Consider the following 16,274-nt stretch of genomic DNA (forward strand, 5'->3'; position numbering starts at 1 on the left):
AAAAGGAATTGATATACTAATACTATCTTTACAGATCCTAAAGTGTTACTAAACCCACAACAGTAAAATCAGTGTGTATATGCAGTAAAGCATGCTTGTTATACTCACTGTGAAACCTAAGGGGTTAATCCACTGCATTGTGTAAAAAGGCTGTTTGATCCTGTCTTCTCTGATCCCCCCCTTCTTCCACTGTCCCCAATCCATCTCTTGATAGTACAGAGCCTTGGAAGCACTCTGCGTGTGCTCAGTTTGGTGAGAGTCAGGTGCAATGCAGCCTCATAGGACAACCAGAGGAGAATGAAAACTCCTTCTACAAGCTTTAAGCAGTGCTCGGCTGGACACTGATAGAAGTCACAAGACTTCTATATACTGCTGATGAGAAAAAAGTATTTAGCAGTTTATATTTACTAAAATACTTTCATTTCCATGTTCTGTGTACTGTGGCAGATCAGATCTACAGAATGCAGGTATAGTAACACTTTAAGCACATACAGTTACCATAAAAAAATATTTTCTACTATAGTGAGCCAATCCATTAGGAATTGACACTAGGTAGAGACAAGAGCTTACCTTTGCAGACAGTATGATTTTCAGGTTCATATCCAGCTTTGCAGGTACATCTGCCGATGGGCACCATCCATTCTCCATCACCATTGCAGTACAGTTTAATGTGTACATCTACTTCCTCTGCATTAGGGATACATGTTCCTCTTGCTATTACCAACGATGTGCTCTCTGCCCCAGTCATGGTTTCCGGGAAGACTGCAAAATTCTGAACCACAGTGGGGCACTTTTTGAAGAAGACACGGACAGACAGGAGTGACATACATGCTCCATAATCCTGGAAGGCTAAATAGAAGCCACTGCGAGTCAATGGGCCAAAACTACGAACTTCAGTGTTCACTTTCATCAGCCTCCCACCAAAGTCCACCTGTGAGAAGCTTTCATCAGCAGCTATGGTGTCTACTTTAAGGTAAGGAGCATCATTCCAAAATGCTGAGTCTTTATTCGGAACGTGGGAGTCCGACTCATAGTAATACAAGTTAAAAGTTTCTTTACAAGACCCTGGCACATTAGGGAGGCTACTACAGTCTCGGACAGTAAAACGCATCTCCACGTAGACGCGCTGGGCATTCCGCCTAGGAATGAAGGTAGTACGAAGCCAGTTGTTCTGGTTGGGCTCAAAAACATTGCACACTTGGTATGTGCGTATTGTGTTGAGGTTTTCATCATAGCCGCTCACTTCTTCCCACTGTAAGAAAATAAAAATACAGATGTATCAAACAGGAAGTCTATGAAGCAGCACAGGAACTGTTATTTAGCCCACAAAAATGTGACATTTTACATATGGGGAAATGCTGAAGTGCTGAAACCCCCCCTGACTTTTTTTATAGCTTGGGTACTTCAGCCACATAATTCATAATTTCAATTCTTTTTCTGCATCCTCTAGTAAAAAATAAATAGAATAAGACATTATGGGGTGGATTTACTAAAGGCAAATAGACGGTGCACTTAGGAAGTGCAGTTGCACAAATTTTTCCCAGGGCTTAGTGAATGTGGTGAAGCTTCACTTTTTAAAGGATACCCAATCATGTGCAAGGAAAAGAAAAGACACAGCATTTTTGCTTTCACATGATTGGATGGTGAAAATCAGCAGAGCTTTACCGCATTCACTAAGCTGTTTGTTTACATCTTTCCTCCCTGGCAAGGAGAGAGAGATACAATTTATCTTTCTCTCCATTCAGAGGAGAAAGAGAACACACAGTCATCAGGTGACTGGGAACTGGGAGTCCTGGGTCCTGATCGTTAGTACAAGATCCGGGGCTCATTGGAGAGCCCAGTCTCTGTGCTGGGAGCACATTCTGCGGCACTCTCCCAGCACAAAGACAGGTATGCATATATGCGGCCTCACATATAAAGACCAAGTTTTGTGAGGCCTCATATATGTGTACTGCCGGAGGGAAGGGGTTATAAAATGTTATATATTGCAGCTTACCAATCCTTAGATGTGGTGGCTGCACTAGTTTTCTTTTTTTTATCTTTTATTTTCACCAGGTGTTCTGGCCAGTAACACCTCCTATGTAAGGTTGTCTCCAATCTATGCAGGAGTAATGGAGCCACCCCTGGAAAGTAGCATCATCTATCTTGGAAGAGGGGAGTGTACTAGCAGCTTTAGATGGACCTGCCTACCAAATTGAAGCTGAACTCCAGATAACACTTTTTAAGCAGTTACCACAAACATTTCTTTCCCTATGGGATAAAGGTTTTACATAAATGAATAAAAGATGACCATTGTAGGCACGCCTATCAGTGTTAAAGAGGAAGTAAACCCTGATGGGCTTTACTTCCTCTTTGTTTCCCTGCAAAGGCAAAGCATAATGGGCTACTATGCATCGTATAGTAGCCCATTATGTGTCGCTTACCTGAAACCAAAGCCTGCGATGTCCCCGCTAGCTGGAAGCATCCATCTTCAGCCCTCTTACTTCTGGGCTGTGAACTCCAGCTCTGTGACTGTGCGGAGTTGGGTGACGTCACTCCTGCGCACGCGCGTGGGAGCCGCCAGTCACAGCATGACCCCAGCTAGAAATGCGTGCCCTTTCTAAAGTGTGCATGCGCCAGAAGAACTCATCGTACGGGGAATTGTAAATATCTCCTAAACTGTGTAGGTTTGGGAGATATTTCCAGCACCTACAGGTAAGCCTTAATCTAGGCTTACCTGTAGGTAAAAGTTGTTGTACATGGTGTTTGTTTGTCTCAACCCTTTAACTGGCACTTTTCTGGACAGCTTGGTCTGCTAAAGGAAGTTAAAAAATAAGCTGCAATATAATTCATTTTTGTTTATGGGGTTTAGTACTGCTTTACAGAGGGAGGACACAATTATTTTAATTATCATAGTTTATAATTATGAAAAGTAAAGGTTTTTTAGATTCATAAATGCAAAGGCTATCATAAGATCTTGTGTTTACAGTTTACCGGCCCTTACAGCAGTAATGGTACAATAACCATAAAAAGATGGGTTTTCTTTCGCTCTAAGAACGCTCTTGACAAGCTTTCTCTGATATATTAGTTAGATAATTGTGAATCTCAGAGAGGTGATACCTAGAGTACTTCATATTGTGCAGATGGATGCTGGTGGTTGAAAGAATGTAGAAGACGTGATTTATGGAAGGGGATGAGGGTTAGAGGAAAAGGAAACGGAAGCGGTTTCTGCAATATAATTTAGTGATTCTGTAGGAAGACATATGGTTATCCCCTGCACAGAGGAACACAATATTAAAATGCTTTTTTGAGGCTTTTCTGAGTCTCCAGAGAGGCACAGCCAGTTATACCTCGCAGTAAAAATGTGCTTTCACGTGAAACCTCCTTCCAGCTACACCTCAGAAAATAACAGCAATAATAATAACAGTAAATGGTCTCGGTATGCACAGATATTATTATGGATGCATTCTTTATTTTAAAATGATCTGTCCCCATTTCAATCCTCTCTCTAATTCTGACGTTATAAGGACTAAATACTCATTTAAGTATGGGGAGTAAGGGGAATCAGCAAAAGCAGTTTTACTTACCTGATCCTCCACTCCCTCTGGCCGTAAAACTGGTCCCTGCAGCCTCTTCTCCCCTTTGCTCTTGTAGCACCCTCCTAGATGGCCTGCAAAGGAAATTTAGCCTGGGCTCACTCTGTAACCTGAGGGGCTGGATTGGTCAAGTCTCTTGTGGCTCCACAGGCTGTGGGATTGATTGTTTCCCCTTGGCTCTGTTGGGAAACCTCCAGAGTTTGGGGTGGGAAATTCGAATCCCACAGCCTGAATAGTTACTACCCTCTGCCCAATCCCTGGGGAAGTGTGGGGAGAGAAAGGGTAAATAGGTTGGAGCCTAGACAGACTTGGGTACTTAGCTTTCTCCCCTGCGAAGATGGACTTCTGATGCTCCAGGTGGCTGCTTGCCCCTGGAGCCTTCCAGGACTGGATGATGGCAGTGAAATAGTGACTGTACTATGGCTGCTGTAGAGAGGTGTCCTTGTTCTAAAGTTACACTTAAGCATTTCCTATTCCCCATTGTTCTTATTCTGTTATAAATTCTACAGCAATAGAATTCAAAAAGACATGCCCCTAGACTTATTATTGTGCGGGAGTGAAAGCCCCAGTCAGTTTCTATTTTTCAAGAGATGATAGGAAATCTCTTCAAAATGAGAGGAAATCTCTTATTAGATAGTTGGAATAGGTGTCCCCAATTGAAGATGTCCCCCATCTTCTGTTTTGGTGACAACTTTAAGATTTTCACAGATGAACAGTGGGCCCCAGGTGCATAATGAAATGATTTGCATGGCTCTGCTTACTATCCTAAAATAAACATTAAACCCTTTTTTCGGTGGGATTGGCCAAGCAAGTGAAAGATATGAAGAAGGCTTTATTGTGCTGCATAAAGTTGGAGATATATTTGAACTTTATATTTGGAGCTTTCATTTTAGTTCTTTAGCATTTTACTCCATGCTAGCATGAGTTGTCTTTCGAGAAAACTACAAATCATTCTTTCCCCTTGCGTGAAGCAGATCCCCCACTAAGCATCATCTTGTGTTCTTCTTGCTCATTATCTACATCCCTGCTACTCTTGCATCACAAAGGTAAGTGATATTAATCACAAAGATTAATTTGCCTGGATAGCACTTCATGCTACTTTAGAAATTTGTGCTCGGCAAGCTCCGGGGAGGAAGCCACCGAGGCAACTAATTAAAACCCCATCTTAAAAGGCAATGTTATTGTTCTGATAATGAAATAAACAGGAGATGAAGGAGGATAAGGTACACGTGGCGAGACAGTGGTGGAAAATTTCATTCCCAACAACATTAGCACTTACACTCCATGCAAATCAAGCCAACATTAATAATGTATGGTACAGTATTAGGAAAATAAAGAGCTTGGCAATACAACACATTATGTTTAAAGGCACACTCAGATAAGCCAAACATTCTTTTTATTTCTGATTTCCACTATTTGTATTTATGCTTGGCTAAAAATTGTGCACCGTGCGTCACTTAGGTGTCTCACCTACACACGGCAGGAGGCTCTAAGATTTGTGTCTGATATGATATTTTAATTCTGCTCAGGGTTCTGGCGACTGGAGGCTTTGTAGAGCCTTGGGTGGGATAAAGCCTCTATTCCTAGGTCCACATCTTACCTGGTAGCCGAACCTTGCTAAATAATCTCAGTTGTTTACAGGCCTTTATATATGTGATCTAAATGATGCTCAGGGTGCTCTCTCTCTCTCTGCTGTGACAGTCTGATGACTGACTGCTGACAGAACACTAAAAAAGGTATCAGAGCTGCCTGTTTTTTTGGTAAACCCTTTATGAAGCAACCTATTAGTCAGAAATTGACTTGGGTTCAATCTGGCCATACACATGTGGATTCTTCCCTGTCAGCACCATGGGCTGAATAAGAGAAATCATGTTTCCTCCATCCACACTTAACAATGTGGATGGAGAGTCTCTCTTGATGACTGTATTTTTCAGACTGCCGTAGTACCCGTGGCTGTCTAAACACCTGAACTGTGACTGCATGATACGATGCAGACACTGTTCATCTGACAATTTTCCACCTGGTTCCTTCAATTTTTTTGATCAACTTTTGTGAAAACGGCTGAAATTTCAGCCATGTATGGCCAGCTTTTGTGACTCGTATGAGCATATGTTTTGTTTCAGGCTATAGACTTGGTGTACAAAGTCCTCCCACATTGAAGCTATGTTTGTTTACTGCTGAATAAAAGTTCAGGACAGACCTGCTTTGAGCATTTTTTATGCGTTCCCCTGTCCTGCACCTGTTTGAACATTGTCAATACCAGTTGAGCCACCCCCTCCCTTCCTATATATATATATATATATATATATATATATATATATATATATATATATATAGATAGATTGTAAGTTCTAATGAGCAGAGCCCTCTGATTCCTCCTGTATTGAACTGTATTGTACTTGTATTGTCTGCCCTAATGTTGTAAAGCTCTGCGTAAACTGTCGGCGCTTTATAAATCCTGTATAATAATAATTATATATATATATATATATATATATATATATATATACATACTTTTCAGATTATGTGGATTAGTAATGGTAACATAATTGGAGAACCATATGGCCATGATACCCTCATGGCTATAACAAAAAAAAAAAAATATTTCTTAATAAAAGAATTGTTAGAGCCCAGCTGAGATTTCAGTTTAAATCTGCTAAATACATTTACATTAAATCCTAAGGCGTTCAAAGTTACAAAGTATATAGTTTGTTTTCTTTAGAAAGCAATCACAGCCTGAGTAGAAAAGCTTATCCTCTGCCAGCATGCTACAGCGAAGGATCCTTGCTCTCTGTGTGAAAGCAGTGGTCTCTCTGCCACCCCAGAGTCTGTGTTCACCAATCAGTGGGGAGCATGAACTTTGCTGATTGCAGAGTTATGCCCTGTACACACGGTCGGATTTTCCGACGTTAAATGTGTGATAGGACCTTGTTGTCGGAAACTCATACCGTGTGTGGGCTCCATCACACATTTTCCATCGGATTTTCCGACACACAAAGTTTGAGAGCAGGATATAAAATTTTCCAACAACAAAATCCGTTGTCGGAAACTCCGATCGTGTGTACACAAATCCGACGGAAAAAGTGCCACGCATGCTCAGAATAAATAAAGAGATGAAAGCTATTGGCTACTGCCCCATTTATAGCCCCGATGTACGTGTTTTACGTCACCGCGTTCAGAACGATCGGATTTTCCGACAACTTTGTGTGACCGTGTGTATGCAAGACAAGTTTGAGCCAACATCCGTCGGAAAAAATCCTAGGATTTTGTTGTCGGAATGTCCGAATAAAGTCCGACCGTGTGTACGGGGCATTACAGTTACATAGTTACATAGTTAGTCAGGCTGAAAAAAGACACAAGTCCATCCAGTTCGACCTTATGAAACCCAATAAACAAAGGGTCAAACCATTGCAGAGACCACGGAGGTTGATTTACTGAAACTGGAGAGTGCAAAATCTGGTGCTGCTCTTCATAGAAACCAATCAGATTCCAGTTTTTTTTTTTTTTTTTTTTGTCAAAGCTTAATTGAACAAGTTGAAGTTAGAAGCTGATTGGCTACCATGCAGAGCTGCACCAGATTTTGCAATCTCCAGTTTTAGTAAATCAACCCCCATGCATAATATTCATATTGCAAACATTTCTGGAAAAAGCATGCAGTAAATGGGTGCTGCAGCAACTGCTAGCAGCAAACCGATACAATCAGCCAAAGTATTTATGATCAGGACACCAAGGATCATTAAAAAGGTGTCCAAGCATTTATTTGGTGATCACATCTCAGTAGTAAAGTGCAACGTTTCAAGGCCATGCAGGACGCTGTCATCAGGCATGCATGGCCCAGAAAAGTTGCACTTTACCAGTGTGATGTGATCACCGACCAAATGCTTGGACACTATTTCAAGATTGTCGATATAATGGTGATATACTGTATACCTAGACCTCTGCAGAGGGACCACTGCTTCCATACACAGTGCAAGGGTCTTCTCCTCAGCATGCTGGAAGGAGACGGGTTTGTGTGCACTGTTTATAGTTTATGGTATGGCTATGAAATTACTGGTTCTGGTTGTTGTAAGTTCAGTAGCACTTCCTGCTAATGAAGAGCCCCTGTGCTGTACGGTGGAATCAATGCCCGCCGCCACCCACCGATCATCAGCCACAGAGATGGAACTTCAATCTGCCTATGCAAACAAGGCAGATTGCCGTTCTGATGGAAGAGAAGGCATGGATACTGTGGCTCTGCAAAGCAGGGACTAGGATCCATGTCTTCCCCTAATAAAAGCAGCTCCCACAGTTTAACAAAAACTGGCTAGGCACACAATTAACCCTTTGATCACCCCTGATGTTAACACCTTCCCAGCCAGTGTCTTTAGTAGAGACAGTGCTCGTTTTTTAGCACTGTATTAGTGTCACTGGTTCCCAAAAAGTGTCAAAAGTGTCAGAATGTCTGCCGCAATATTGCAGTCCGGCTATAAGTCGCGGACCATCGCCATTACCAGTAGGAAAAAAAAAAATAATATCCCATAGTTTGTAGACACTATAAATTTTGCGCAAACCAATCAATATATACGCTTATATAGATATTTTTACCAAAAGTATGTAGCAGAATACACATTGGCCTAAATTGATAAAGAAATGTGTTTTATAGTAGAAAGTAAAAGTTTTATTTATTTATTTTTTGAAATTGTCGGTCCCTTTTTTTGTTTATAGTTCAAAAAATAAAAAAACGCAGAGGTCATCAAATACCAAAAAAAAAAGACATACATTTTATTTGGGTACACCGTTGCATGCCTGCACAACTGTCAGTTAAAGTAACGCAGTGCTGTATTGCAAAAAAATGGCCTGGTTAGGAAGGGGGGTAAATCTTCTGGTCGTTAAAGCACTGACTGGTCCCTGCTTCTGCCCATGCCTCTCCCAATACTTCTATCCAGGTAATAGCAAGTGCCTTGTATCAGATCAAATTTAGGGACTTACACTAGTTACATGTAATGCTTTCATTAATGAATACATACAGTAACTGCATTCATTTGTGTTTTCTTCACTTCTGTCTGGCGCTCAGTTGTAAAGCAAATTCCAGGTCATGCCAGGCTGTCTAAAAATAATGTAAAAGTTTCAGAAGTAGAAAGGTGTAATGTTTTATAGCCTGACACGTAAATATAAGGGGGGATAGAGTGAAACATTCAGATTCCGATAAGCCCCCCACCCGCAGACCCCTACAACCACCGGGCAAGGGTTGTGGGAATGAGGCCCCTATCCCCATCAACAAGGGGACAAGGTGCTTTTGGGGGCTACTCCAAAGCACCTTCCCCATTCTTAGGGCATGTGCCCTGGTACGGTTCAGGAGGGGGGGAGCTCTCTTGTTTCCCCCTCTTTTACTGCGTGCTCAGATAAGGGTCTGGTATGGATTTTTTGGGGGGCCCTACTCCATTTTGTTTTTCAATTTTGGTGCAGGGTTCCCCTTAAAATCCATACCAGACCTGAAGGGTCTGGTATGGATTTTGGGGGGGACCCCTACGCCATTTTTTTTTATTTGGTGCAGAGATCCCCTTAATTTCCATACCAGACCTTAGGGGCCTGGTATGGATTTAGGGGGGGCGCCCACACAATTTTTTAAAAATTTTTGGTTCGGGGTTCCCCTTAATATCCATACCATACCCAAAGGGCCTGGTACTGGACTGGGGGGGGGGGACCCATGCTGTTTTTTTCATGAGTTTTTTAATATATTGCCGAGACCCGTCAATTCATTATAGCCGCGATCAGTTTTAAATGACTTTTTTCCTTTAGAAATGTCATTTTGCTGCGGTACTGTTCTAAACACAGGGAAACTGCGCCACTTTACAGGCATACTATAGACACTCCCAGGCAAATATTTAAAGGAATATTTCATTTTTATTGTTTCACTTTAAGCATTATTAAAATCACTGCTCCTGAAAAAACTGACGTTTTTAAAAATTTTGTTTTGGCTGTGCAAATGTTTGTCATGGTATTACAGCAATTATTTTTTTAAAGAGACACCAGAGTTAGTGATGACACTTAGGGGTTGATTTACTAAAGGCACATAGATTGTGCACTCTGCAAGGGTACTTGTTCCCAAGCTTAGCAAATGAGGTTTGCAAAGGACATCCAATCATGTGCAAGGAAAAAAAAACATGATTGGGTAATGGAAGTCAGTAGATCTTTCCCTGATTTACTAAGCATTGGATCAAATGCCCTTACAGAGTGCAACTGCACTTGTAAAGTGCACAGTCTATTTGCCTTTAGTAAATCAGCCCCTTAGAACAGGTTCGTGTTCAGCTCCTGGAACTAGTATGCAGCCCAGTAAAGACAAGTACACACTGCTATTTTTTTTTTTTTTTCGTTCAACCCATCAGGTTGACAGCTTCGATGTTAGTACAGCGACCTCCCCTATTCTAGTTTGTTCTGACAGGGGGACAGCCCTCCAACCAGAACACTCTCAGCCATTGGCTGAGAATGCTGAACTTGAGCCAGTTGGCAGACCTTTTTCGGGATCGACAAAAGTCCCCCCGCCAAAACACTCTGGCCAGTGCTCTCAGTCATTGGATAAGAACGCGGACTGGGAGCTGGTCGGCAGACTTTTTTTGGTCATGAGGCTTCGATGGAAGCTTTTGTCAGTCTGACTGCCATGCACACGGGCCAAATGTTGGCTGGTTTCTATTGAACTGGCCGATTCCGGCCAACATTCGGCCCGTGTGTACCAGGCTTAAGTCAAAGGATGTGAGCTGCCATCTGAGGCTTTCAACGATGGGATTTTTTATGTGATATATTTCCTTTAACAGTGAAGCATTTCAGAGGGGGCTGAAAAAATATAAATCTAAAGCATGGGGTGTTTTATATTAATATTTCATATATTTATAGTCATCACTTATAATAAGGCAACTATATGTAGGCATTTTTTAAAATGATTTGCTAAAGTAAGAAACCATGACTTCAGTAGGTTCAGCCAAGCATCAGAAAAAAATGATTCTCTAGGTCTTGCTGACTTATATCAGATATCAGATATTCCACTGCTCTGCGCTACAGGGTGGAAACTAATGACAGAATTATGGGTATTTTTTGCACTGGCTAATATTAAGTCAGTGAGCATGCATCCGCATTTAAATGTAGATTTTGATAATGTCAAAACGTGGGAAACAGTGACAATAGGGGGATAATAAGATTGGCCAACATAGTGCACCATCTCCTTTGTCCAATCTCATTAGTACCGTGAAAACTTGTCAACTGATAGCCATATAATTATATATATGTAGCTAATTATCTACTATTATAGTAAACGAAGACTTCAATCTACAAATTATTATCCAAGACACACTGAATAATGTCACTTATCTTGTATATCATGGGCACTTACTACGCGGACAAATGAGCCTTCTGCCGCATTGCTAGTCAATCTATTTTCGCATGCATTTCCAATAATAAGCAAGCGATTTAAAATGTCAAACGCTCACTATGCAACAAAATATAACTCTAATTTAATGTGACCATAGTGCCTACTGTATATAATTACTTATATAGTGCAGTTTTATCTAAGCTTTACTAAGCACATAGAGGTTTATTTACTAGAGGCAAATATACTGTACACTTCCAGTGCATTTGCTCTAAATCTGAGGGGAAGCTCCAAAATGAGGGGAGGCTCTGCTGGTTTCTATCATCCAATCATGCACAAGCAAAAATGCTGTTTTTTATTTTCCTTGCGTGTGATTGAATATACTTTGCAAGTGAAGCTTTACCTCATTTACTAAGCTCTGAAGCAACTGCACTTGCAGTGCACAGTATATTTGCCTTTAGTAAATCAACCCCAAAAAGTCATTATAACAGGAGTCCTTCACTGAAGGAGCTTACAATTGAATATCCTTACATGCTGATGTCAGGCAGATACACAAACTAAGCCCAATTTTCACAGGCACCAAATATCCTACCAGTATGTTTCTGGACTATGGGAGGGAAATGGAGCTCTCCATACAAACACAGAAAGAGAATACCTACTCCATGCAGATGGTGTCCCTGGTGTGATTTGAATTCAAACTGGAAAGCAATAGATGATTCTGTAGCTACAGTACCTCCAAACATCATAAGGGGTGCTCACAGGTCCATGTTTATGCTGAAGGAGGAGGCAGCAGATAAGAAGAAGAGAGATCCAGGACTATTTATCTAAGTAGGGAAAAAAATTGTGATTGGCCGGGAAAAATCCCATCAGATCACTTGATACTTCCCCTGAGAGAAAATAAATAAGGGCATCTGGGGCAAGGGGGGTCACAGAGTGCTCATAGATATACCATTTTTTCCAATCTGATTATGCCTGCCTGGATCGGACAATGATCATCTTATGTCTTTGGGCTCCTTTACTATCCAGATGACATAGCCGCTTTAATTTGAAGACTATCATCCCATTTTCTGTGCCTACAATGAATACTCCATCGGGCCACATGAGCCCACCTGCTAAAATATTCAATTTTTTGGAACTGCCCAAGGGTCTCCTTTGCCCACTCTCAATACCTAAACCATGAGACTGTGAATGGCATAGCACCCAGATGTTCCTCTTAAAGCCAAACACCTTTGTGATGCTTTTTCTTATCCTACAGTTTGCTATGATGTACTGTATAGACGATATTAGTTAAAGTAGATGAAAGCTCCAACAAAATGATGTTAAGATTGCTAAAGCACATTGGTTTTCCTTAAGAAATACTGTTTTCACCGTTTGTCATCCTTTGTTCATCTCTTTGCTGCCAATCTCCTTCAGCCTCTTCGCAGTCATTTTCTGTCCACATAAAGTCGCTTCAGCATTGGCTCCATCATCATTGCTCTTGCCTGGATTCCTGATGGTGACAACAATGGGCACCAGTGCGGTTGCTTGTAATCTCCATCAAGAGCATGTGAGACAGGATGTCAACACAGGAGAGCAATTGGCATTCAAGGACAGATCCTTGTCAACCTCTAACAGGAAGTGTCTCAACAAAAGTCTTCAAGGCAGGATTACCAGGTATTATATTAATAAAAGCTGTAAAGTTAGATTGAAAGTGACTTTTGAAATTAGATTAGCATGTTAAAAATGATATGAGGTTTTGATCACTGGTATTAGATCTGCTTCAAATGAATGTGCTATTTAAAGTGGTTGTAAACCCACAAGAAAAAAAAAAAAAACCTGCAGGACAAAGGCATAATGAGCTAGTATGCATAGCATACTAGCTCATTATGAAACACTTATCGTAGATCGAAGCTCCCGCAGCGATTCCGACACACTGCTGTGGCCGGTGATATGTTTCCTGGAGGTATTTCTGGGTATCGCGGGCTCCAGGAACTGTGATTGGACGGAGCATGCACACAGGAGTCACCGGTGATGGCAAAGCAGCTGAAGAAACGGCACGAGCGAGCCGTTTCTTCAGTGCATATGTGCCGATCGTCGGCACATGCTGTTATAGTGAATATCTTCTAAACGGTGCAAGTTTAGGAAATATTCACGGTACCAACTGGTAAGCCGTATTATAGGCTTACCTGTAGGTAAAAGTGGTGTGCAAGGGTTTGCAACCACTTTAACAAATCAAAAGTTATTTATAGTAGAGGCAAAGAAATTATCAGTGGGTTTGACAGATCATCTTTTTGCATAATAACCCCCTATGATCTGTGTATCTGCTAGCACATTATAAGGGTATGCGTGTGTTTTGTCTATATACTTTATACTAAATATATATATATATATATATATATATATATATATATATATATATATATATATATACATATATGCCATATCTGGAGGGTGCCACACTTGTATCAATATAATAATTCAATTAATCATTAAATAATCAGATTGAATAAGAACTGTAAGCTATAGACTCTTTAACCGATTGATTTAGTGAGTTCTCGACTAATTTTTATTTTGCCAAGTCAATCAGCCATGGTGGAATTTTGTTGATCACTTCTAATTGATCAAAGAATGTCTGTGTGTGTGTCAAAGAACCAATTGTGAATTAATATTATGTGTGCAGCAGCCTCTCGCGCCTCATTGGATGAGACAGCAGCCAGAGTCCATTGGCTCCCACTGCTGTCAATCAAAGCCAGTTAGCCAATGAGGCATTTGGTGTTTTATTGATGCACAGAGCAGCGGCTCGGGAGCTAGCACGCAGAGGTGCCCCCAGGGCAAGCAGCTTTCTCTGGGGGCACTGATCGAGGAGGAGGATCGGAGCTGCTCTGTGCAAAGCCACTGCACATAGCAAGAAAGCATAACATATTTGTTATTTAAAAAAAAAACAACAAAAAAACAAAACAAGCTTTAATACCACTTTAAGGTGTTTTACAAAAGTCTACAAGCAGGCAAGCTATTTTCACAAAAGAAACATGCAATGTCTTCTCTACAATAAAACATACCTAACCTGCCTGCTTGTAGCCATCTGCAGCATGTACATTGCTGGCACGGACCCTGTGCTAGGATGACTGACTGGCATACACAAGAGTTACACTATTCCACTCTGGCCAAAGGAGAAGCCAGAAGATCGGCACCCAGGGAGAAGATGGCGGTGCCGGTGAGGAATGCAGACCATTAGAGTGGGTTTAGTTCCTCTTTTAATTGATCACCAATTGCTAAATGTATGGTCACACTAAAGTGGAACTAAACTCTTAATAAACATTATGTATTTGTAACGCTTAACCTGCCAGCATTAGTCAATAGATAGGAAGGTATATTACATTTACTTGTTTTAAATGTTTTTTTAACATTTCTTCAGCTGCTTCCTGGTTTCTGGCCTAGGCCAAAATTATGTCAGATATCCCATGGCCATTTTTTTTGTTTGTTTCATCTGGGGAGGGGTTCTCAGCTAAGCACACCCTCCTCCCTGCAGTCCTGATCTTGCGAAAGTGTACCTGCTGCGTATGTATATTGTACTGTTCATGTGCAAGATTTTCTAGGGTGTCATCAGAGTAAGGGTGGATTCCAGATGGTTCCAGATTCCGGGAAGTAAATACTCCATGAATCATCTGATCTTACTCAAGATGGCCATGGGTAGAAATGCTAGGGGTTGTTTTTCAAAGTGATTTCTAAACAAAATAAAGAATGGAAACATGGATGGGTGAGTTTGATTTTAATATTAAAAATGAATTAAACAGTGTTTTCAGTTTGTGGTGCTCAGATACAACGTAGTTCCACTTTAAATATATGTAACCTTTCATGTACAAACCTACAAGACTTCCATATATGATTTTCAGTGGGCCATTTGCATTAATGGCCTTGATGGGCTCCGAGGTAGAATTGCAGTTATGGAATATTGGCAATAGTTCAAGGTTTACTTTAGTTCTCTTTGTTCAGGTTTTCACAAAAGCGCCCATTTATGAAAGAAAATGCAAACATGGCGTGCACAGATTGCTTCTTTTATGACAATTGATAGGTTGCTGTATGCAAGAAGTCCACTTTTGCTTCATGTTTCGCTCCAGTTTCCATAGATCACTAAGGTACTAGTAGTAAACAGAGCTTCATACAACATGAAGTCACCCCCCCCCCCCATACATACACAAAATATACTTTCATGGCTGCTAGTCATCTCCACGGGTTAAAACAAGATGTTGTAGATAGATATGTCATAAATACATATTTTTCTGGAATTTTTTTCTCATGCATTCTTTTAAATACTAGCTGAACTGTTTCAATGTACAAGCCCCCTGACACCATCTCCCTTCACTTGCCCCATTGTGAAGTGGATACTCCCTTCTCCGCTCCTATGGTAACCATGGTAACACCTACCGCTGCTATTCTGCTGTCACCGTTCTGTGCTGCATACATATGATTAAGGAAAGGCTGCGGCTTGTCAGCTTTCGTCTCCAGCTGAAGGTGTATTGCACATAATGAAGGCTGGAGACAGGAGTCCCTATAATAGAGTGGAATCTTGTTCTCTTTAACTTATCAACAATCAGTGATAGGGACATAAGTGGTCTACCTTTAACTCTTTATATGTGCACATATTAACGGAAAGAATGTCTTATTGTTGAAGGGCAACAAGGTGCCCTCAACTTTAACACACAACGGCGCTGGAAATGCCAATGCAAATATTACTGACTCTGATCAATCCCAGCTCAATGCCATAGTGTCCCTGAAAATGTACCCTTGCCTCCATCCCTGGCGTTTTTTTCTTTCTTTTTTCGGATGTTTTACAGTCGTTTTTATAAGCTTTGTTTAGGTATTTTTGCTCCTGTTTGTTTCCTGGGCTGGGCAAGACGATTTTTTTTCCAGGCACAAAATGTGTTTAAATGTATATTTACAGGTTCACTCATTGGAGTCTAGAAGGGCAAAAACGCCTGAATACGCTCATGTACCTATTTGGGCATACTGTGTAGAGAATTGAGCGGCTTTGCATACAAGTGTGAACAGGGGCATTTAAAAAGTATTGGATTCTGCATCTTTGTCAGCCATAGTCAGGCCGGAAAAAAAACTCCTAAAGTGGAATTAAAACCTCCTATCCTTTACAACCAAGGAAGCTGCCATCTTAGCCTCAGTTTGATCTGCAGTTGCTTTGGTGCTACACATCCATTTAAAGACTTGACAGCTTGGATGATAACACAAGCAACTGGGTTGAGTTACTAAAACTGGAGAGTGCAAAATCTGGTGCAGTTGTGCATGGTAGCCAATCAGCTTCTAACTTCAGCTTATTCAATTAAGCTTTGACAAAAAAAAAAAAAAAAACTGGAAACTGATTGGCTCCC

General features: G+C 41.0%; 1 protein-coding gene across 4 annotated transcripts in view; it reads right to left on the reverse strand.

Moving 5' to 3' along the window:
- The window catches only part of EPHB1 (EPH receptor B1), a 453,260-nt gene that overhangs the window by 256,285 nt on the left and 180,701 nt on the right, over positions 1 to 16,274 (reverse strand). For all 4 annotated transcript variants that reach the window (XM_073625512.1, XM_073625507.1, XM_073625511.1 and 1 more), the window contains exon 3: positions 571 to 1,252. In XM_073625512.1, coding sequence (XP_073481613.1) covers positions 571 to 1,252 — 682 coding nt within the window. The remainder of the gene's footprint in view (positions 1 to 570; positions 1,253 to 16,274) is intronic.

This window comes from Aquarana catesbeiana, linkage group LG04 (assembly GCF_042186555.1).
Source record: "Aquarana catesbeiana isolate 2022-GZ linkage group LG04, ASM4218655v1, whole genome shotgun sequence".
In the NCBI taxonomy this organism is placed as follows: domain Eukaryota; kingdom Metazoa; phylum Chordata; class Amphibia; order Anura; family Ranidae; genus Aquarana; species Aquarana catesbeiana.